Raw genomic sequence first — 25143 nt, 5'->3', positions numbered from 1 at the left:
CGTAAATGGTGTTTTTAAAGATGAAATAATTATGTTCCAATGCAAACTTTAATAGGGAAATCAGAAAGTTAGTAAATTCTGTGTCATAGTCGGACATGGTTAGAAACATTCGGGCTGCTTGTATACCATCCTTATGTTGGATTGACGTGTACAGTGACTCTACGTCCAGTGTAACAAGCCACATATCTTCCTCCATAGGTATGCCCTCTATCTTGCTCAACACATCACCCGTATCCTTAATGTGTGATGGTAAGGTCTGAACAATTGGTTTTAAGTGATGATCCAGATACTTACTTGTCATCTCACAAAGGCTTCCATTCCCTGAGACGATAGGTCTTCCGGGAGGGTTGATTAAACTCTTGTGTACTTTTGGAATGAAATATATGCATGCTGTTCTGGGGTATGGAGGTATTAAGTTATCTCTCACTTCCTTCGTTATTATTCCCTCCTGAAACGCCTTGTCCAATATCTCATATAGTTCACTCTGAAAAGCAGATGTCGGATTATATGTTAACCTTTTGTAACATGAGATTTCTCTCAGTTGTCTGAGTGCCTCTTTCTCATATTGTTTTTGTGGCCAAATAACAACATTTCCCCCTTTATCGGAGGGCTTTATAACTATTTCCCTCATGCTTTTAAGTTCACACAGTGCTTTTCTTTGAATTGGAGTTAGATTATCACTAGAGATACCTCTATTGATTTTTTCAAATTCCTCCGTGACCAGTCTAACAAATAATTCAATATTCGGGTAAATGTTCAGAGGTGGGAATTTTTTTGGGACTGGTATAACAAACTTACTTTTTGTCATGGATTCGTCATGTTGTTCATTACTCAGTTCTTCTAATGTTCTTATAGTTTCCATTTCCTCACTGGTCCATTCTTCATTCTTCTCTGATTTATCATGTAGTTTTTTAAGGACCAGTTTTCGTGCGAAGAGATGAAGATCCTTTATAGCTGTGAAGGGGTCGAAGGGAGAGACAGGGGAGAATGTTAAACCCAGGCTCAACACGTCCAATTGTGCTTCAGTTAGACGGATTTCTGAGAGATTGATCACCTGTAGCTTGGATGAGGGATTATTTTCTCTCTTATCATACTTTCTGTTGTAAAAGTTACCCTTCTTCTTATAGTTACTTTTCCGTAAGTTGTAAATACGGTTTCCTGCTCCTGAATCCCCTTCAATCTCTCAGATATCCGTCTAACTGAAGCACAATTGGACGTGTTGAGCCTGGGTTTAACATTCTCCCCTGTCTCTCCCTTCGACCCCTTCACAGCTATAAAGGATCTTCATCTCTTCGCACGAAAACTGGTCCTTAAAAAACTACATGATAAATCAGAGAAGAATGAAGAATGGACCAGTGAGGAAATGGAAACTATAAGAACATTAGAAGAACTGAGTAATGAACAACATGACGAATCCATGACAAAAAGTAAGTTTGTTATACCAGTCCCAAAAAAATTCCCACCTCTGAACATTTACCCGAATATTGAATTATTTGTTAGACTGGTCACGGAGGAATTTGAAAAAATCAATAGAGGTATCTCTAGTGATAATCTAACTCCAATTCAAAGAAAAGCACTGTGTGAACTTAAAAGCATGAGGGAAATAGTTATAAAGCCCTCCGATAAAGGGGGAAATGTTGTTATTTGGCCACAAAAACAATATGAGAAAGAGGCACTCAGACAACTGAGAGAAATCTCATGTTACAAAAGGTTAACATATAATCCGACATCTGCTTTTCAGAGTGAACTATATGAGATATTGGACAAGGCGTTTCAGGAGGGAATAATAACGAAGGAAGTGAGAGATAACTTAATACCTCCATACCCCAGAACAGCATGCATATATTTCATTCCAAAAGTACACAAGAGTTTAATCAACCCTCCCGGAAGACCTATCGTCTCAGGGAATGGAAGCCTTTGTGAGATGACAAGTAAGTATCTGGATCATCACTTAAAACCAATTGTTCAGACCTTACCATCACACATTAAGGATACGGGTGAAGTGTTGAGCAAGATAGAGGGCATACCTATGGAGGAAGATATGTGGCTTGTTACACTGGACGTAGAGTCACTGTACACGTCAATCCAACATAAGGATGGTATACAAGCAGCCCGAATGTTTCTAACCATGTCCGACTATGACACAGAATTTACTAACTTTCTGATTTCCCTATTAAAGTTTGCATTGGAACATAATTATTTAATCTTTAAAAACACCATTTACGTTCAGAAGCAAGGTACTGCGATGGGGGCGGCGTTCGCCCCCTCGTATGCAAATTTATTTTTAGGGGCGTGGGAAAGGAAAATCTTTTTCACCAACCCAATAGCGGACATAGAAAAAGTCCTATTTTGGGCTAGATTTATAGACGACATCCTTATGATCTGGCAGGGGACGGAACAAGAACTCCTAACTTTTGTTAATGTACTAAACACTAATGATATCAATGTTAAATTGACGTGTAAGTATAGTCAAACTGACATTGAATTTCTGGATATTCTTATTTCAAGGGGCCCTTTGGATGTGCTACAAACTGATGTGTTTAGAAAAGAGACTGCTGTGAACTCACTCTTACACGCATCCTCTTCTCATCCCCAACAAGTGATTAACTCAATACCAACGGGACAATTTTTACGAATTAAAAGGATCTGTTCCAACGTATCTCTTTTCAAAGAACAAGCTGATGATTTGGCCAAACGATTCAGAGATCGGGGCTATTCGAATCGAAGCATCAAAAGGGGACGAAATAGAGCAGCAGCGGAAAATCGTATCAGGCTTTTGCAACCTAAAATCAAGACTGATAAGCAGGACAATGTAATCAGATTCATATCAACATATAATGAAAGATGGAATGACATGAGATCAGCCCTCAACAAATATTGGGCATTATTGAAGACAGATCAAGTCCTGAATAAACACATTAGCAACGTGTCATCCATTACATATAGGAGATCGCAAAATCTAAAAGATATGTTGGTACACAGTTACCATCCGGGTGAAGATCCAGGCAAAGCTTTCGGTTCAAAAGGACCAAAATGGGGATTCTTCCCTTGCAATGACTGCATAGCCTGCCCTAACATGCAGAAAGCGTCCACCTTCAATTCAAGTGATGGAACAAAGGTATTCACCATCACACAACATATAACATGTAACACAATTGGTGTGGTGTATTATGCCAGCTGCCCATGTGGCAAAATCTATGTGGGTTTAACCTCAAGGCCACTGAAAATTCGTGTTAGGGAGCATTACAGAGATATCTTGAATGCACGAGAAGTAACTGACATGTCAACTCTAAAGCCAGTAGCGAGACATTTTAAAAAATATCATGATTGTGAAGCCAAATTGTTGAGAGTATCTGGTATAGATAAGGTATTCATAGACCAAAGAGGTGGGAACTGGAAGAAAATCTTAGCACAGTTAGAGACCAGATGGATAAAGAAGATTGATTGTGTTTACCCAAAAGGCTTAAATGAGAAGCTTAGTTTTGCCCCTTTTCTTTAGGTACCTATTTATGTGTGTTTTTTTGTTTTGTTCTATTCGTTATTCACTGCCTTTGGTATTTTAGCTTGGATTTTAACAACATTCTTTCTTAGTTCATATATAGATATTCCTTTATGGATGAGTACCTGGTTGGTGGTTTGATCGGTGGCACCTCTGTTGGAGCGACTGTTCGGACTGGAGAAGGAGTATGATATCCACATCTTGCTGTATACGAGGAAGAAGAAATGAGAAGATTTGCATCACTGAATAATTAAAAGACGAGGGGAACACCATATTCCTATATCACTTAGTATATGTTGTCACTATATTGTTATATGTGTAACCTATCGTACATAGTTATATTTTTTAGTAATATTAATGGGTTCCATATATTGGATCCTAGCACATGTGCACTTTATGTACTTACCGTATATACTCGAGTATAAGCCGAGATTTTCAGCCCAAATTTTTGGGCTGAAAGTGCCCCCCTCGGCTTATACTCGAGTCACGGTAGTGGTGGGGTCGGCGGGTGAGGGGGAGAGGGCGCTGAGGTATACTTACCTAGTCCCAGCGATCCTCGCGCTGTCCCTGCCTTCCTCCCCGTCTTCGGTGCTGCAGTTCTTCCCCTCTTCAGCGGTCACGTGGGACCGCTCATTAGAGATATGAATAAGCGGCTCCACCTCCCATAGGGGCGGAGCCGCCTATTCATTTCTCTAATCAGCGGTGCCGGTGACCGCTGACAGGAAGATGCTGCAGCACAGAAGACGGGGAGGAAGGCAGGGACAGCGCGAGGATCGCTGGGACTAGGTGAGTATGTTATATTCACCTGTCCGCGTTCCAGCCGCCGGGCGTCGCTCCATCTTCCCGGCGCCTCCATCTTCCCGGCGTCTGCGCTCTGACTGTTCAGGCAGAGGGCGCGATGACGCATATAGTGTGCGCGGCGCCCTCTGCCTGATCAGTCAGTGCAGAGACGCCGGGAAGATGGAGGCGCCGGGACCGGACGCTGGGAGCTGCAATCAAGGGAGGTGAGTATGTGGTTTTTTTTTTTTATTGCAGCAGCAGCAGCGGCAGCACAGATTTATGTGCAGCATCTATGGGGGCAGTATGAACGGCACACAGCACTATATGGGGGCAGTATGAACGGCACACAGCACTATATGGGGGCAGTATGAACGGCACACAGCACTATATGGGGGCAGTATGAACGGCACACAGCACTATATGGGGGCAGTATGAACGGCACACAGCACTATATGGGGGCAGTATGAACGGCACACAGCACTATATGGGGGCAGTATGAACGGCACACAGCACTATATGGGGGCAGTATGAACGGCACACAGCACTATATGGGGGCAGTATGAACGGCACACAGCACTATATGGGGGCAGTATGAACGGCACACAGCACTATATGGGGGCAGTATGAACGGCACACAGCACTATATGGGGGCAGTATGAATGGCACACAGCACTATATGGGGCATCTGTGCAGCATCTATGGGGCAGTATGAACGGCACACAGCACTATATGGGGCATCTGTGCAGCATCTATGGGGGCAGTATGAACGGCACACAGCACTATATGGGGCATCTGTGCAGCATCTATGGGGCAATATGAACGGTGCAGAGCACTATATGGCACAGCTATGGGGAAATAATGATCTATTTTTATTTTTGAAATTCACCGGTAAATGCTACATTTCCACCCTAGGCTTATACTCGAGTCAATAAGTTTTCCCAGTTTTTTGTGGCAAAATTAGGGGGGTCGGCTTATACTCGGGTCGGCTTATACTCGAGTATATACGGTAAATATTTTATAGATAATGGTATATACTATAAGCACTATGAACAAGTCACACAGGAGAATAATTAGATTATGGGGACACTATATTTGAGGTCATTTAATATATGCCACATCTATGTTGATATATGTGAAATTTACATTTCACATTAGTGGGCCCAACATATTGGATCCTATGTACATCTGCATTTGATCTTTATAAATATTCCTGTTGCTAAATGATATATTTCATAAGCAATAGGAACAATTTGCACAGGTATTCCTTTGAAGTAACATTTATTTATTATTATTTTTTATGTTTATTAAGTTCAGGCTGTCTCTGTACATACTACTGCGTATCTGTTGCGTCTGGGTGATATGCGACCTGCAGCAGACACACCAACTATGCACTTATCAGCTTGGTATGTTACATTCAGCCCCACTATGCACTTTGTAAGGTATCTTGCATTTATCTAGATATCCCCTCCTATTCACACTTGCCCCTTAATACTATCCGCACAGTCTTTTCATTATTATTTTCATTATTACCATCAGCACACCACAGAGCGGTGAGTGCGCTCCGCCTCTGGGCTGTTTCCTCGCGCTGCTGTGGCAACGCGTCTGGTACGTTGCTGGCTCCGCCCCCCGTCTTGACGCGTCAGACGGGGAAGTGGAACAGTGACGAGGACGCTGACCTGCGCATGCGCTGGGACTCGGCACAGGGAAGCGAGCGCCATTACCACGCCGCCCCCACCAATATAGGCAGAACTATATAAACCCCACATCTTAACACCTACAACAGCAACCCCCGGACGAAGCTAACGCGAAACGCGCGTTGGGGCTCTTCACAGCGTGTGCAGGTCACGTATCACCCTTATTTTACTTATATATAACATAGAGATGGGCTTAAATGTGTATTATGTGTGCGGCAGCACTGATTGACTACCAGCATTGGGCTAACACTTGAGAGACAGACCTGATAGGGCTCTATGAGAACTTCATCTGTGTGCACTGGCATATAATGTGATGAGGCACAGCATTGTTCTGCCCTCATTTGCAGATGTAGATGAGATGTTGATATAGCCTATATATATCATTCAGTTCAACTTTTTGTATTTATTTTGGATGGTATGTGTAATAATTCTATATTCTCTCTGGACCACGGTGAGTCATTGGACGTGGTATATCTCGATTTTTCCAAAGCGTTTGATACCGTGCCGCACAAGAGGTTGGTACACAAAATGAGAATGCTTGGTCTGGGGGAAAATGTGTGTAAATGGGTTAGTAACTGGCTTAGTGATAGAAAGCAGAGGGTGGTTATAAATGGTATAGTCTCTAACTGGGTCGCTGTGACCAGTGGGGTACCGCAGGGGTCAGTATTGGGACCTGTTCTCTTCAACATATTCATTAATGATCTGGTAGAAGGTTTACACAGTAAAATATCGATATTTGCAGATGATACAAAACGATGTAAAGCAGTTAATACAAGAGAAGATAGTATTCTGCTACAGATGGATCTGGATAAGTTGGAAACTTGGGCTGAAAGGTGGCAGATGAGGTTTAACAATGATAAATGTAAGGTTATACACATGTGAAGAGGGAATCAATATCACCATTACACACTGAACGGGAAACCACTGGGTAAATCTGACAGGGAGAAGGACTTGGGGATCCTAGTTAATGATAAACTTACCTGGAGCAGCCAGTGCCAGGCAGCAGCTGCCAAGGCAAACAGGATCATGGGGTGCATTAAAAGAGGTCTGGATACACATGATGAGAGCATTATACTGCCTCTGTACAAATCCCTAGTTAAACCGCACATGGAGTACTGTGTCCAGTTTTGGGCACCGGTGCTCAGGAAGGATATAATGGAACTAGAGAGAGTACAAAGGAGGGCAACAAAATTAATAAAGGGGATGGGAGAACTACAATACCCAGATAGATTAGCGAAATTAGGATTATTTAGTCTAGAAAAAAGACGACTGAGGGGCGATCTAATAACCATGTATAAGTATATAAGGGGACAATACAAATATCTCGCTGAGGATCTGTTTATACCAAGGAAGGTGACGGGCACAAGGGGGCATTCTTTGCGTCTGGAGGAGAGAAGGTTTTTCCACCAACATAGAAGAGGATTCTTTACTGTTAGGGCAGTGAGAATCTGGAATTGCTTGCCTGAGGAGGTGGTGATGGCGAACTCAGTCGAGGGGTTCAAGAGAGGCCTGGATGTCTTCCTGGAGCAGAACAATATTGTATCATACAATTATTAGGTTCTGTAGAAGGACGTAGATCTGGGTATTTATTATGATGGAATATAGGCTGAACTGGATGGACAAATGTCTTTTTTCGGCCTTACTAACTATGTTACTATGTATACTTATATTGAGACTCACCAATAGATGTGATATTGTTTCTGTACCTGCTGTGATGTTGCATGTGCATCTCCATTTTTTAATACTATTTTTTACCATTTGTGGATAAATTTGTTATCCTTAATAAAATTATTTTTTGGATTATATTTATGACTAGTGCTTCCGTATTTGGTACATGTTGGATTTCTATGGCTTGTTTTGGGAGCGTCATACAGATAGGCCGTTGTTCTTTTCTTTTGGGTTTACTAATTACATTAATGACCATGGAATCTAATATGCCTCCATATTTCGTGCTGCGGTTATGTAAGATAAGAGGCTTACGTCCCAGCCATCCTGCCCTCCGATCTACGACGCAGCGTCACGTGACCTGTAGTAATTATCATTTATTGCATTCTCCGTCCTCTGATACTCGCCAATGAGGTGACATTGGGTAATGACACATTGATGGAAGGACAGATCTGCTCACTCACCGCTGCAGGTCTTGTTGTAGATTTGGTTGTCCTGCGAATATCCTTTCAATTTGCACTTGAACTTGTTTTGCCAAAACTCCTGGAACCAAGGATTGCGGAGATTGGTCTCCGGCCGTAGCTGCAGGTAATAATCGTCAAACCATTTCACATCAGGAGACTGCAGCTTGATGGTTATTCCTCCGGCAGCCTCTCGCTGATAACCGTCTGTCACATCGTACCTGTCTGCCCAGCCATCACTGCGGAGATAAATGACACGATAAATCCTCCCGTCTGCAATCTCATACAAAAAATGTGATTGATGTTCTTATCTGCTGAACATTTTTATAATAGCTACTTTATTAAATCCCGCAGATCCCTCATTGTTCCCACAAACCGTAAAACCAGAAAAATGTTATTTTAGGTGATTTAAAGGACACGCGTACCCATACCTGGCTCATTACAGTGTATCTGTGCCCCATCTTGTAATCAGGCATGAGTTCGGGACAAGGTGACAAGTAGGGGTGGGAATGTGTAAACCTTGTCCATAAGTCTGGGGTCCTGCTTGGGTCAGGGGCGTTCCCTGGTGGGACTATAGGGGCATTCCCAAGCGGGTATATAAACAAACATTTCAATTACTTGACAGCCGCCCATGAAGTTTTTCTTGTGTTTACTTTTAGAATTGATTTTTAGATTTTTTTTGTCCTTTAGAGTACGCCCATGAGGAGCATATCCACATCCATATCTGTATCTAAACGTCAAGATACAAAATATCTTTAAATTGGTTGTCTAGTGAAAAGAAGTTAACAACTATTCAGAGGATAAGTTATTTATTGGTGGTGGTCCAACCTCTGGGAACTTAACTAATCGGCAGAACAAGGCACTAAGAAGGGAGGCCATGCTCAAACGCCGCTCCATCCATTCTCTATGGGCCTGCTGAGTGCTGGGCTTTGTCTCCATAGAGAATGAATGAAGCGGTGCTTTGGCATTCGATCTACCAAACCCATTTTGTAATGGGGATACAAGTGGCTTATAGGGAAGAAAAATTCTTCATTCTACCAAAAATCAGTAAGTTCGTCATTCCTGCAGATAGGTGATAACTTGGTTTTTAGGAGCTTTCCAAGACTTTAATATTTCATCTCTTGTTATTCAACCCACCGAGCTATGAAAAAGGGCCATGGCAAAACCAGCAACAGCCACAACCTCTTCACTATTTACTCTGACATATTCTACTCCTATAAATAGGTCTTGTAGACCACTTTCACTCACTTGTATGTTCGACAGATCAATCCCAACCTCAACCTAATAATAATAATAATCTTTATTTTTTATATAGCGCTAACATATTCCGCAGAGCTTTAGAGTTTACACACATTATCATCACTGTCCCCGATGGGGCTCACAATCTAAATTCCCTATCAGTATTTCTTTGGAATGAGGGAGGAAACCGGAGTACCCGGAGGAAACCCATGCAAACACGGGGAGAACATACAAACTCCTTGCAGATCATTTTCTGCCCTAAAGTCGGCATTGGTTAGTTCACCCATCCTTCAGGCCCCAGATTTCACTCGCCGGTTTGTAGTGCAGACAGATGCCAGCACCTATGGGCTAGGTGTGGTTCTCAGCCAGGTGAACCAACAAGGAGAGGAGCACCCAATTATGTACCTAGGCAGGAAACTCCTGCCCAGAGAAGTGCCTTATGCCACAATTGAGAAGGAATGTTTGGCAATTGTGTGGGCTCTGTAGAAGCTGCAACCATACCTCTATGGGCACAACTTCACCGTGATAACAGATCATAACCCATTGAGTTCGCTCAACAGTGTAGTTGGGGACAACGGGAAATTGCTTGGATGGAGTCTGATATTACAGCAATATGATTTCACAATTCAGCATAAGAAAGGAATTAATCATGGCAATGCTGATGGCCTGTCTTGCCAAGGTGGGGTGGAACCAGATACGTGCTCAGGAGCTGGCCTGTAAGTCAACCCCCATGCACGTTCATAAGGAGGGAGGTGTAGTGAAATATGTATAAAAATATATGTGTGCAGTGAGCTATGTATAAGTTTATTGTGTGACTAGTAATAATTGAACATCTGTCCTGAAGGCTGCAGGTCTCAAACAGGTGTTAATATGTATTTTCCTGAGACAGCAGACTTCTGTCTCCAATCTGACCAGGGGGTCGTGCTGGGAACCAAGAAGAAAGGGAACATTGACAGCTCCTAGCTCTTTGAAGAGAGATGTTAATTACAGCCTGACACTATCTGTGGGAATCTCAGAGAAAATAATATATTCATTGGGGTCGCGGTCGTGGTCCAATCAAAAGCAAGCAATTAGAATATCAACTTGAGGGGCTGGTCTAGAAATCTGACCTCCAGGGTGACTCTATAAGTTTGGCTTGTATACATTCAAAATTGTTCACATGTGAGGGCAGCCTGGGAGGCTGATGTGATCCAGTCTATATTCATCCTACCCTCAGGGAGCAGAAGCAGACTACAAGTTAGCTATTTTTGTAAGTTTTCTCCTGTTTATTTTATACTGTTTTGCATAGTTGTATGTCTTTTTATTACCATATTTGTATACCCTTTTCTTTACTGTAAGCACTGAACCTTTTTGTATTAAAGCATAAAACTTTAACAGTTGAACCTTGTATGTTCTAAATAATCCATAGCCTAAGGTGTGTGAGCATTATGAGATGTAGACAGTATTAGGAATTTCTGGGACTCATCGCCCGTGTATTTAGTGAGTGTTGCAACGTGTATGAGCGGGTGTGTGGTCTGTGTTAGTGTGTGATTTATGCTCCCATTACAACATAGGACATAAAATCCCTTTAAAAGGTCACCTGTTACAGTCTACATGGCCATGTAGGTCACAGAAAGTAGAAAAAAATGATATCTTGATATCTGCAATTTGATGTTTTATTCCAGAGAAATCCATGTTTTCCTTGTATGTAAATGAGGTATTTCAGGCTATGGGGAGGATGTTGTCTGGAAGATAACTCTGCCTCCAGAGCTTATTTTACATGAAAGGGCAGTTACCAGTGTGAGACAAGTAACTAACACAGAACAGGAGAAATGAACTTTGTCTTCTCTCCGAGCTTTGTTGTATTGCAATAATATTATAACCCTGTCTGCCTGTGAGATGAAAGCTGAAGTTGAGAGGAACCTGTAGATGTGTCAGTTATACCACACAGAACTCTGCAGTGAGATCAGGAGAGCAGAAAACGGTCATTACACATCACACTGATAACCATTACACATCACTAGTACCACTGGTAACCATTACATATCACACTGGTAACTCCCCCTTATATTTAAAGCTATATGAAGCTCTGGAGGCAGAGTTATCTTCCAGGCACCGTCCTCCCCAGAGACTGGAAGGGGCAATTTACATAAAGTGATAAAAGATGATTTATCAGCAACAAGGAATCTGATATGAGGCATACAGGTAGGACTTTTCAGCAGTTTATAACCTATTAATAGTTTAGGTAGGTCAAATGTGGTGAAAGATCTCCTTTAAGGTGTCAACAAGTCAGTCAATCCCAGTTAATTGCTTATAGAAGTGTATGGAAGGAGGAAAGGAAACAAGGAGAATGAAGAGTCGAAGAGAGGAGCAAAAACACATAGAAGTCAGTTTTGATGATCTCTTGTAAGTGATTATCTCAACCCAGAGCTAGATTCATGGCTACTGTACTCAGTACTGCTGTATAATGTCTGTGTTCACTGTTTATGGGAGACATATAACAGAATCCACTGTGTTTACGACCTATATAAACCTAGTACCATTCACCAAGCAAATCGGCAGTTGAACGATCATAGAGCAATCCCAACCAATGACCCAAGTTTGATAATATCCATTAAATGTATCAATAAATCAGTCAATCCCAGTTCATTGCTTTTAGAAGTTTATGGAAAGGGAGAAAGGAGGAGTGAGAAAAGTGATATAGAGATGCACCAACACATAGAAGTCAGTCTTGATGCTTTCTAGTAAGTGACTATGTTAACCCAGAGCTGGATTCATGACTACTCTGCTTAGTACTGTTGTATAATGTCTGTTTTCACTGTGTATGAGACAACTAAAGCAGAATCCACTGTGTACACAACCTACGTAAACATCGGCAGCTGGACGATCATAGAGCAATCCCAACCAATGTCCCAAGTTTGGTAAGATCCATTAAATGTGTCATTAAGTCAGTCAATTACAGTTCATTGCTTATAGAAGTTTATGGAAAGGGAGAAAGTAGGAGTGAGAAGAGTAAAAGAGAGAAGCACAATCACATAGAAATCAGTTTTGATGCTTTCTAGTAAGTTAATATTTTAACCCAGAGCTGGATTCATGACTACTCTGCTCAGTACTGTTGTATAATGTTTGTTTTTACTGTGTATGAGAGACATTATAGCAGGATCCTCCTTGTAGATGACCTATGTAAACATCGGCAGCCAGGCGATCATAGAGCAATCCCAACCAATGACCCAAGTTTGATAAGATGCATTTGGATCACCCCCCAAGGGCCGTGGGGTACTCGGTACTGGGTCCTGCGGTTCACAGGGGGATGTCACGGTGGCTGACCCAGTCCGTGGCCCCGGAACGTCCGTATAAAAGGGAAAGATCTTTAGAGGGATAGAGTTTATGTTCGTGACGCCACCTGTGGTATTCGGTCAGGGTGACCGACGCTGCTTTAAGGGGTCCGCTGGGGTGATGTTATGGCAGCTAGATGGTATACCTTCCTACAGGTGAAGTGTGTCCCCAGGGCTTCCCGGTGTGTAGATGGTGGATGGTGAGAGGTGCAGAGAAGAACGAGGACACAAGGTTGCAGTCTCTTTACCTTTACTGAAGACTTCAGCATCCACAGTCCAGGGCACCAGACCACAGGGCAGGCAGAGTCCGGCTGGTTTGGAGGCAAGTCCAGAGTTCCCTTGTCCAGGTGGAAATCAGTAGCCTTCCCTTGCTCTGCAGTAGTGTAGTCCCTTACTGCCTGTGGCTTCACATAAGGGTCTCACAGATGTGATGTTTCGCTCTCTCTGTCCTCCATATAGGATAGGACAAAACCCATATGACTGGTGACTTGAGCCTGTTTATAGGGTTTCTTGGATAACCCGGCTCTGTAGGTGTCATCGTGCCTCCTGGGTGTAGATGCGGACAGGTAACCTGCAATCAGCTGTCCTGCCGGTCTCTGAAATAAGGCCTAGAAGTCCTTATTCCCTCGGTGTTCCGGCTACTAGGATTTTGCGCCTCAGAAGGTGGCAGCCTGAGCGGGGCTGGTCCCCTTCTGGTATCCTCTCCTTTGCTTTGACTTCCTTCACACTCACTGCAATACAATTCTGCCTTTCAATGTCTCTTTCTGAGAGCTGCAGCTCTGAGGGCAAGCACAGCTCCGTTAACCTTCTGTCCTCCTCAGACCACTGTCTGGAACTAACTAACAGAACTCCTGTCTGGAGCTCTGTCAGGAACTGACTACATCCGGAACTAACTAACTTTCCCTACAGACTACCAGTTATATAGGTGGCCTGGAGTGTGAATGTGTTGCATGTTTGTGATACCTGGATGCAGTTATCCTTTCTTGCCTCCAAACGTAGCATCACTCTCCCCGAGAGGAAAGCAATACCACTGCGACGACCAGGACCCTGGGGCTCGGCACATTTAATGTGTTAATAAGTCAGTCAATTAATGGAATGCAATAGGATATGGTACCTAAGCAGAGTGTATACAACATATATGGCACCAGTGGTAACAGGACTGCCACTGAGTGCTTTCTCTGCTTTCCATCACATAGTCAATGCAGCTATTTGTAATCATCACTGATTGATCTATACACCGAATTACTGGAGATAGAGGAGAGGTTTTCATTTTAATCATGGATACATTTTTCTTACAAAACATACTCTGTAATTACCTGGGCCTCAGAGGTCACTTTCCCTACAGGGATCCTCAAGGGCAGGGGTGTTGTTGGCACCTCATCGATATGCCCCTCCAGCATTTCTGCAGTCTGGCCACAGAGGGGTTATTATTAGTTCCGCTGCTGTCACTCATTTCCCGCTGTGTCTTTTTCTAGGTAATGGCCCATATATTGTATATTCGGGCCTGGGCTGACTGGTCAATCAATACACAAGGCTCAATTTATCTTGCTGCTGACATTGTAAATATAATGTAATACATACCATACTAATGCCAGTGCTAATTCTTTTACTGCCAGGGGTTTAGGCTAAGATTTATATCTTTACATTAATGGACGGATCCCTGCAGCGTCAAAGAGTCACATATTGTAAAAATTCATCCATCTCTTCCCAACAGTGGATTTGCTGGTAGGGAATGAAGTGGTGGGGGTTTCCTGTCTCACTTACTTTATAATGCATGATATACCTCAATAGTAAAGATTTTCTTCTGTTTGTCATAAGTATTATTTCCGTTTACATTTCCAGCATTATTTTCATTTTTAGCTTCCCAGAAGGGACTTTAAAGAAGCCCTCCTCCTCCAATCGAAGTTTTTAATCCTCTCAATATATTGCAGTCGTCATATTATACAGCACTGTGTACTTACAATTGCTCATTTTGCCTTTCTACCCAGATAATTCTTCTCTTTTCTCTTCTCTATGTAGAAACAGGAAGTCTCTTGCCCCTGCATTTATCATTCCCTTCTTCAACTCCTGAATCAGTTGCTCCCTCCTCTTCCTGCCAAGGACTTTTGCAGTGACTGACGACTTGTGTAGGAAAAATTGACCTCCTGTTTCTACCTAGAGCTTAGAAGGGTTCAGCTAGTTTGTTTTTAAACACGTGATGTCATAGACTGAATGGAAAAGAGAAACAATAAGTGGGTAGAAAGGCAAAATGAGCAATTGGAAGTATACAGTGCTGATAACAATGATAGCAATATATTAAGAGGATGAAAACTTTGATAGGAGGAGGGCTTCTTTAAGCAGATTCTTTATGCCCTGTCAATTTGTATAGGACTCACCCACGGATGCCACCACAGACACCCGCCTCCTGACACTTCTCACATTCTGGATGTTATTAATGGCAGCACCTGGCAGTCGTAATGAGTGATTGAGATTTTTCTACTTTTTCTACCACCATCCCAGACATTTTAGAAGAATTGCAAAGTTGAAAAATGACCCTCCACTCATCCCAGAGGTGACTGCTGCAATTATTTAAATGGTCACTGTCATTTTAACAAACAAGCCACTTCTACTTCCTTGCCTCCAGATCTACACCTGAAATCCATTATGATCAAGATCAAAACAAGATTTGGAACGTCTATGTAGATGGGAAAGAAGAAAGTGAGAAGAAATATATAAAGGAGACACACAAACACATTGAGAACTGTGATGATTTATAGTATGTGTTTATCTCACAGTAGTGCTGGATTCACATCTACCCTGCTCAGTACTGCTGTACCATGTATTTTCCTGCTGCTGTATCCTCATCCTACCGCTGCTTCTGAATATGTACTACATAAAAACAAAAGAGCAAGAATCCTTCATGTCTGTGTGTGCTGTGTTTTGGAGACATCATCAGCTAGTCTCCACTCACCAGCTCAGAGACAACTGAAAACCAGAGAGAGCATGCAAAAGGGGTAATCTGTTGAAAAATGTAGGATACATGTCATGTAATGGTCAGAAGTAGTGTTATCAGTCATACACACACACACACACACACACGACAGCTTATCGTGACTCTGCAGTGATGAACATTTACGCCCTCGCCCCGTTGTTAGAGTTTGATGAAACTCATCATAAATAATGATATATTTAATTTCTTCTTTTAATCTCTTACAGGAAATCAGAAATAATAATAAGAAAATTAGATTAGACAAATTCTGGGTCATGAAGATTAAACCCATTACGGTACTGAATGGACCACACATCCCACTAACCCGGGATAAACAGGTGTTCTCTGCATATAGCAGCTGTCATTCATTACACATAATTGTACCTGTCGCGGAGATGGTTTGTTATGTTTTCCTTCAATAATTATAATATTATACAATTAGTCACATAGTGAACACATACATAATACAATACAGAGGCAAAAGAAGGGTGGTCTTGTTCGCACCGCACTCAAATCAGTCTGATTTATCACAATGGTGGACCTCCCCTTTAATTGTGGTGAAAGAGAATCATGAGCATGTACAGACGTCCTCCATACCGGAAAGCAGCACCAGATGGCACGCTCAGATTTAGTTAGGAGATGGGGATCTCATAGGTAATCCTTCTTTTTGCCATTATAATAAATTAATAATCTTATTCCCTTTTCTGATACCTGTATTAGATGCATTTAGAAATGTATGTCCTGTCTTTGTTCCTACCCTTGGCTATATTAAATACATGTACAGTGGATATAAAAAGTCTACACACCCGTTAAAATGCCATTTTTTTGTCATGTGAAAAAAAATCATACCAATGGGCAGCACAGTGTTGTGAATTCCGCTCTTGGGCTCCCTCCGGTGGTTGTAAGTGGCACTTTTGTGAGTTCTGCTCTTGGGCTCCCTCTTGTGGTTTCTAGTGGTATGGCTGCTCCTTGGAGTTAGCTGTCATCAGCTGCCTCCACTTATCTTCTCTTCTGCTCGGCTATTTAGGTCTGGCTCTATCTTCAGCCAGTGCCACTTGTAAATGGTTCCTGGTTGGATTCACATCTCTTTGGAGTTCCCTGTTATCCTGACCAGTTCAGCTAAGCTAAGTTTTTGCTTGCCCTTTTCTGTCCATAGATTGTGGACTTATCCATTCTGTGCTTTCTATGTTTGTCCAGCTTATCAGTGTGAATTCATTCTGTCTTGCTGGAAGCTCTGGGAGGCAGATTTGCCCTCCACACCTTTAGTCAGGTGTGGAGATTTTTTGTAAGCTCTGCGTGGATTTTTGTAGTGTTTTATACTGACCGCACAGTATTCCATCCTGTCCTGTCTATTTAGTAAGACTGGCCTCCTGTGCTCATCCTGGTTTCATTCTGTGTATGTCTTTTCCCTCTCCACTCACAGTCATTATTTGTGGGGGCTAATCTATCCTTTGGGGATTTTCTCTGAGGCAAGATAGCTTTCCTGCTTCTATCTTTAGGGGTAGTTAGCTCTTAGGCTGTGACGAGATGCCTAGGGAGAGTTAGGAGCATTCCACGGCTACTTCTAGTGTTGTGTTAAGCTTAGGGACTGCGGTCAGTACAGTTACCACGTCCTTCAGAGCTCGTTCCATGTTGCTCCTAGAGCACCGTATCATAACAGTACAAGTGGCCAAAAATGAATTAAATGCTTCTCAAAAGAAGGAAAAGAAAGTTCTGAACCATTTTTTTTTCTGTGCTCTAGTTTGTCTTTTTTTTTTCTTTTCCTCTTGATATCTGGGTGGTTCAGGATATATGCTTTGGCATGAATGTTCAGGGTTTTTTTTCTCGTGTGGATCCACTTGCTGCAAGAGTACAGAGTATCCAGGACTATGTTGTCCAGACTCCGGCTTTAGAGCCCAGAATTCCTACTCCTGATTTGTTTTTTGGGGACAGATCCAAGTTTTTGAACTTTAAAAATAACTGCTAATTGTTTTTTGCTTTGAAACCCCGTTCTTCTTGTGATCCCATTCAGCAAGTAAAAATCATCATATCCTTGCTGCGTGGTGACCCTCAAGACTGGGCTTTTTCTCTTGAAACAGGGGATCCGGCATTATTGAATGTAGATGCATTTTTTCAAGCGCTCGGACTATTGTATGACGAACCTAATTCTGTGGATCATGCGGAAAAAACCCTGTTGGCCTTGTGTCAAGGTCAGGAAGCGGCAGAGTTATACTGCCAGATATTTAGAAAATGGTCTGTGCTCACTAAATGGAATGAAGAGGCTCTGGCTGCTATTTTCAGAAAAGGTCTTTCTGAAACCCTTAAAGATGTTATGGTGGGCTTTCCTACGCCTGCCGGTTTGAGCGAATCTATGTCTCTAGCCATTCAGATTGATCGGCGTCTGCGCGAGCGCAAAGCTGTGCACCATATGGCAGTATCCTCTGATCAAAGTCCTGAACCTATGCAATGTGATAGGATTTTGACTAGAATAGAACGGCAGGAATTCAGACGTCAGAATAGGCTGTGTTTTTACTGTGGTGATTCAGCTCATGTTATCTCTGATTGCCCTAAGCGTACTAAGAGAGTCGCTAGGTCTGTTACCATTAGTACTATACAGCCTAAATTTCTCTTATCTGTGACCCTGATTTGCTCATTGTCGTCCTTTTTTGTCATGGCATTTGTGGATTCAGGCGCTGCCCTGAACTTAATGGACTTAGAATTCGCCAGGCGCTGTGGTTTTTCCTTGCAGCCTTTGCAAAGCCCTATTCCTTTGAGGGGCATTGATGCTACACCCTTGGCCAAGGATAAACCTCAGTACTGGACGCAGATGACTATGTACATGGCTCCTGCACATCAGGAAGATTGCCGTTTTCTGGTGTTGCATAACCTGCATGATGTTGTTGTACTGGGATTTCCATGGTTACAGGAACATAATCCGATGCTGGATTGGAAAACTATGTCGGTGACTAGTTGGGGTTGTCGAGGAGTACATAGTGACGTTCCTTTGATGTCAATTTCCTCTTCCCCCTCTTCTGAGGTCCCTGAGTTTTTGTCGGATTTCCAGGATGTATTTGATGAGCCCAAGTCCAGTTCCCTTCCTCCACACAGGGACTGTGATTGTGCTATTAACTTGATTCCTGGTTGTAAGTTCCCTAAGGGCCGACTTTTCAATCTGTCTGTGCCAGAGCATGCCGCCATGCGGAGCTATGTTAAGGAATCTTTGGAGAAAGGGCATATTCGGCCCTCTTCGTCACCATTGGGAGCGGGTTTCTTTTTTGTTGCTAAGAAGGATGGCTCCTTGAGACCCTGTATTGATTATCGTCTTAATAAGATCACGGTCAAATTCCAATACCTTTTGCCTTTGCTTACTGATTTGTTTGCTCAGATTAAGGGGGCTAGTTGGTTTACTAAGATTGACCTCCGAGGGGCATATAATCTTGTTCGTATTAAACAGGGTGACGAATGGAAAACTGCATTTAATACGCCCGAAGGCTATTTTGAATACCTTGTGATGCCATTTGGGCTCTCTAATGCTCCATCTGTGTTCCAGTCTTTCATGCATGATATTTTCCGCAATTATCTTGATAAATTCATGGTCGTATATTTGGATGATATTTTGATTTTTTACGATGATTGGGAGTCTCATGTGAAGCAGGTCAGGATGGTGTTCCAGATCCTTCGTGATAATGCTTTATTTGTGAAGGGGTCTAAGTGCCTATTCGGAGTTCAGAAGGTCTCTTTTTTGGGTTTTATTTTTTCTCCCTCGTCTATAGAAATGGATCCTGTTAAGGTCCAAGATATTCATGACTGGATCCAACCCACATCTGTGAAGGGTCTTCAAAAATTTTTGGGTTTTGCTAATTTCTATCGCCGTTTCATTGCCAACTTTTCCAGTGTGGTTAAGCCCCTTACTGATTTGACAAAGAAAGGCGCTGATGTGACGAATTGGTCCTCTGAGGCTGTTGAGGCCTTTCAGGAGCTTAAACGCCGATTTACTTCTGCCCCTGTGTTGCGTCAACTGGATGTTTCTCTTCTTTTCAGGTTGAGGTCGACGCTTCTGAGATCAGGGCAGGGGCCGTTTTGTCTCAGAGGGAGTCTGATGGTTCTTTGATGAAACCGTGTGCTTTTTTTTCCAGAAAGTTTTCGCCTGCGGAACGCAATTATGATGTCGGCAATCGGGAGTTGTTGGCTATGAAGTGGGCGTTTGAGAAGTGGCGACATTGGCTTGAGGGAGCTAAACACCGTGTTGTGGTCCTGACCGATCATAAGAATCTGATTTACCTCGAGTCGGCCAAGCGGCTGAATCCTAGACAGGCTCGATGGTCCCTGTTTTTCTCCCGTTTTGATTTTGTGGTCTCGTATCTTCCGGGATCTAAGAATGTTAAGGCTGATGCCCTCTCTAGGAGTTTTTCGCCTGATTCTCCTGGAGTCCTTGAGCCGGTTGGCATTCTTAAGGAGGGGGTGATTCTTTCTGCTATCTCCCCTGATTTGCGGCGGGTGCTTCAGGAATTTCAGGCTGATAGCCCTGACCGCTGTCCAGTGGGGAAGCTGTTTGTTCCTGATAGATGGACAAGTAAGGTAATTTCTGAGGTTCATTGTTCAGTGTTGGCTGGGCATCCTGGGATTTTTGGTACCAGAGATTTGGTTGCTAGGTCCTTTTGGTGGCCTTCCTTGTCGCGCGAGGTGCGTGCTTTTGTGCAGTCCTGTGGGACTTGCGCCCGGGCCAAGCCTTGCTGTTCCCGCGCTAGTGGGTTGCTTTTGCCTTTGCCGGTCCCTGAGAGGCCCTGGACGCATATTTCCATGGATTTTATTTCGGATCTTCCTGTTTCCCAGAAGATGTCTGTTATCTGGGTTGTTTGTGACCGGTTCTCTAAAATGGTCCATCTGGTACCTTTGCCTAAGTTGCCTTCCTCCTCAGATCTGGTTCCATTATTTTTTCAGCATGTGGTTCGTTTGCATGGCATTCCGGAGAATATTGTGTCTGACAGAGGTTCTCAGTTTGTCTCTAGATTTTGGCGGGCCCTTTGTGCCAGGATGGGCATTGATTTGTCTTTTTCTTCGGCGTTTCATCCTCAGACTAATGGCCAAACTGAGCGAACTAATCAGACCTTGGAGACCTATTTGAGATGCTTTGTGTCTGCTGATCAGGATTATTGGGTGTCTTTCTTGCCGTTGGCCGAGTTTGCCCTTAATAATCGGGCTAGTTCGGCTACTTTGGTTTCACCTTTCGTTTGTAATTTTGGTTTTCATCCTCATTTTTCTTCTGGGCAGGTTGAGCCTTCTGATTGTCCTGGTGTTGATTCTGTGGTGGACAGGCTGCAGCAGATTTGGACTCATGTGGTGGACAATTTGACGTTGTCTCAGGAAAGGGCTCAACGTTTTGCCAACCGCCGTCGGTGTGTTGGTCCCCGGCTTCGTGTGGGGGATTTGGTTTGGTTGTCTTCTCGTCATGTTCCTATGAAGGTTTCTTCTCCTAAGTTTAAGCCTCGGTTTATTGGTCCTTATAAAATTTCTGAAATTATTAATCCGGTGTCTTTTCGTTTGGCTCTTCCTGCCTCTTTTGCCATTCATAATGTTTTCCATAGATCTTTGTTGCGGAGATATGTGGTGCCCGTTGTTCCCTCGGTTGACCCTCCTGCCCCGGTGTTGGTTGAGGGAGAGTTGGAATATGAGCTTGAGAAGATTTTGGATTCTCGTTTTTCGAGGTGGAGGCTTCAGTATCTTGTCAAGTGGAAGGGTTATGGCCAGGAGCATAATTCTTGGGTTGTTGCCTCCGATGTCCATGCCACCGATTTGGTTCGTGCTTTTCACTTGGCTCGTCCTGATCGGCCTGGGGGCTCTGGTGAGGGTTCGGTGACCCCTCCTCAAGGGGGGGTACTGTTGTGAATTCCGCTCTTGGACTCCCTCCGGTGGTTGTAAGTGGCACTTTTGTGAGTTCTGCTCTTGGGCTCCCTCTTGTGGTTTCTAGTGGTATGGCTGCTCCTTGGAGTTAGCTGTCATCAGCTGCCTCCACTTATCGTCTCTTCTGCTCGGCTATTTAGGTCTGGCTCTATCTTCAGCCAGTGCCACTTGTACATGGTTCCTGGTTGGATTCACATCTCTTTGGAGTTCCCTGTTATCCTGACCAGTTCAGCTAAGCTAAGTTTTTGCTTGCCCTTTTCTGTCCATAGATTGTGGACTTATCCATTCTGTGCTTTCTATGTTTGTCCAGCTTATCAGTGTGAATTAATTCTGTCTTGCTGGAAGCTCTGGGAGGCAGATTTGCCCTCCACACCTTTAGTCAGGTGTGGAGATTTTTTGTAAGCTCTGTGTGGATTTTTGTAGTGTTTTATACTGACCGCACAGTATTCCATCCTGTCCTGTCTATTTAGTTAGACTGACCTCCTGTGCTCATCCTGGTTTCATTCTGTGTATGTCTTTTCCCTCTCCACTCACAGTCATTATTTGTGGGGGGGCTAATCTATCCTTTGGGGATTTTCTCTGAGGCAAGATAGCTTTCCTGCTTCTATCTTTAGGGGTAGTTAGCTCTTAGGCTGTGACGAGATGCCTAGGGAGAGTTAGGAGCATTCCACGGCTACTTCTAGTGTTGTGTTAAGCATAGGGACTGCGGTCAGTACAGTTACCACGTCCTTCAGAGCTCGTTCCATGTTGCTCCTAGACCACCGTATCATAACAGCACAGTGGCTCAGTGGTTAGCACTGCAGCCTTGGAGTGCTGGGGTCCTGAGTTCAAATCCCACCAAGAACAACATCTGCAAGGAGTTTGTATGTTCGTCAAACTGGAGCAAGTTCAGAGAAGAGCAATCAGAATGGTGACCGGTCTGCAAACCATGTCCTATGAGGAACATTTACAGGATTTGGGATTGTTTAGCTTGCAAAAAAGAAGGTTTACAAGAGAACTATATTACATTTCTAACTGTAGGTATTTGCTAATATTATTATTACACCTATTACATATTGGGGTAAAATCTTAGCGGTGGAAATATCCCTTTAAGTTTCTGGCCATAATTTCAAAAGGCATTCGTAACATAAAGTCAACACTGATCATCACCAAAAGAACACCATACCCACAGTGAGGCATGGTGGAGGAAGCGTTAAGCTTTGTGGTTATTTTTTAGTAGATGGAGCTGGAGCTTTAGTTAACGTAAAGAGAGTTATGAACAGTTATAAACACCAGTCAATTTTGCATCAAAACAACATCTGCAAGGAGTTTGTATGTTCCATAAACAGGAGCAAGGTCAGGGAAGAGCGATCAGAAGGTTACCAGTCTGCAAACCATGTCCTATGAGGAACGGTTACAGGATTTGGGATTGTTTAGCTTGCAAAAAAGAAGGTTTACAAGAGAACTATACTACATTTGTAACTGCAGGTATTTGCTAATATTATTATTACACCTATTATTATTATTATTTATTTATATAGCACCATTGATTCCATGGTGCTGTACATGAGAAGGCGTTACATACAAGTTACAAATATCACATACAGTAAACAAACTAGCAATGACGGACTGATACAGAGGGGCGAGGACCCTGCCCTTGCGGGCTTACATTCTACAGGATTATGGGGAAGGAGACAGTAGGTTGAGGGTTGCAGGAGCTCCGGTGTTGGTGAGGCGGTAGCTCCGGTGTTGGTGAGGCGGTAGCTTCGATAGTGATGAGGCGGCAGCGGTGTCAGTGCAGGCTGTAGGCTTTCCTGAAGAGATGAGTTTTCAGGTTCCGTCTGAAGGATCCGACTGTGGTTGATAGTCGGACGTGTTGGGGCAGAGAGTTCCAGATGATGGGGGATATTCGGGAGAAGTCTTGGAGGCGATTGGATGAGGAGCAAATAAGTGTGGAGGAGAGAAGGAGGTCTTGGGAGGACAGGAGATCACGTGAGGGAAGATATCGAGAGATTAGTTCAGAGATATATGGAGGAGACAGGTTGTGGATGGCTTTGTAGGTCAGTATTAGCAATTTGAACTGGATACGCTGAGGGAGTGGGAGCCAGTGAAGAGATTTGCAGATTCTGGACAGCAGAGCGGTGACGTCTGGGCCAGAGAGGTAGATCTGAGTGCCATCAGCATAGAAGTGGTACTGGAATCCATGGGACTTTATGAGTTGTCCCAAGCCAAGTGTATAGATTGAGAAGAGTAGGGGTCCTAGAACAGAGCCTTGGGGGACTCCAACAGAGAGAGGGTGGGATGAGGAGGTAGTATGGGAGTGGGAGACGCTGAATGTGCGGTTGGAAAGGTACGAGGCGATCCAGGATAGGGCGAGGTCTTTGATGCCAAAGGAGGAGAGCATCTGCAGTAGGAGGCAGTGGTCAACTGTGTCAAAAGCAGAGGACAGGTCTAGAAGGAGGAGTACAGAGTATTGTCCAGTAGCTTTGGCAGTAAGTAGGTCGTTAGTGATTTTGGTCAGGGCAGTCTCAGTTGAGTGATGGGGGCGGAAACCAGATTGTAGATTGTCGTACAACAAGTTAGATGAGAGGTGGGAGGAGAGTTCAGCATGGACGTGCTGCTCCAGGAGTTTGGAAGCAAATGGGAGCAGCGATATTGGGCGATAGCTGGACATAGCAGTTGGATCGAGGGTTGGCTTTTTAAGGATAGGCGTGATTGTGGCATGTTTGAACGCAGAGGGGAAGGTGCCAGAAGTTAGTGATAGGTTGAAGAGGTGGGTTAGGGATGGGATAAGTGTGGTGGTGAGGTTGGGAAGGAGGTGGGATGGGATGGGGTCGAGCGCACAGGTGGTGAGGTGGGATTTGGAGAGGAGACAATTAGGTCCCCCTTCAGTGATGTTGGATAGGGAGGTTATGGGGTTTGGGCATTGGTCTGGTATACAAAGGGGTTGTGGTGGTTGAACAATAAAGACTTGCCTTGTCTGGTCGATCTTATTTTTAAAGTGTGTGGCAAGGTCCTCAGCAGAGATGAGGGAGGTTGGAGGGGGCAGTGGGGGGCGGAGGAGGGAGTTAAATGTTTTGAATAACTGTTTGGGGTTGTGGGATAGGGAAGATACGAGAGTTGTGAAGTAGGCCTGTTTAGCAGAGGTGAGTGCAGATTTAAAAGCGAGTGTTGCTTGTTTGAATACAGTGAAGTCGTCTTGCGAGTGTGTTTTCTTCCAACGCCGCTCCGCAACCCTGGACACTTGCCTTAGCTTTTTGGTGGTGTTATTATGCCAAGGTTGTCTATTGATACGTCGCGCTCTGCCATGGACGAGAGGGGCAACCGTGTCAATAGCTGATGCGAGAGTGGCATTGTAGAAAGCAGCGGCACTGTCTGTGTCATGGAGTGAGGATATGGATGCCAGTGGTAGGATGGAGTCAGAGAGTGTGTGGGTGTCTAGGTGTGCAAGGTTTCTGCGTGGGTGCGCATGTTGCTGGATATGGATGATTGGTGAGGAGGACAGGGATGAGAAGGTGAGCAGATGGTGGTCGGATAGAGGGAGAGGGGAGGTGGTGAAGTTAGATAGAGAGCAGAGACGGGTGAATACCAGGTCTAGTGTATGCCCATCCGTGTGGGTGGCTGCGGAGGACCACTGAGTAAGTCCAAAGGATGAGGTAAGGGA

General features: G+C 43.8%; 1 protein-coding gene across 15 annotated transcripts in view; it reads right to left on the bottom strand.

The window, feature by feature from the left end:
- The window catches only part of GRM5 (glutamate metabotropic receptor 5), a 462859-nt gene that overhangs the window by 111707 nt on the left and 326009 nt on the right, over positions 1-25143 (bottom strand). For all 15 annotated transcript variants that reach the window (XM_069759260.1, XM_069759266.1, XM_069759262.1 and 12 more), the window contains exon 4: positions 8103-8338. In XM_069759260.1, the coding sequence (XP_069615361.1) occupies positions 8103-8338 (236 nt within the window). The remainder of the gene's footprint in view (positions 1-8102; positions 8339-25143) is intronic.

This window comes from Ranitomeya imitator, chromosome 3 (assembly GCF_032444005.1).
Source record: "Ranitomeya imitator isolate aRanImi1 chromosome 3, aRanImi1.pri, whole genome shotgun sequence".
Taxonomy (NCBI): Eukaryota; Metazoa; Chordata; class Amphibia; order Anura; family Dendrobatidae; genus Ranitomeya; species Ranitomeya imitator.
This window is presented reverse-complemented; position numbering and strand designations above follow the sequence as displayed.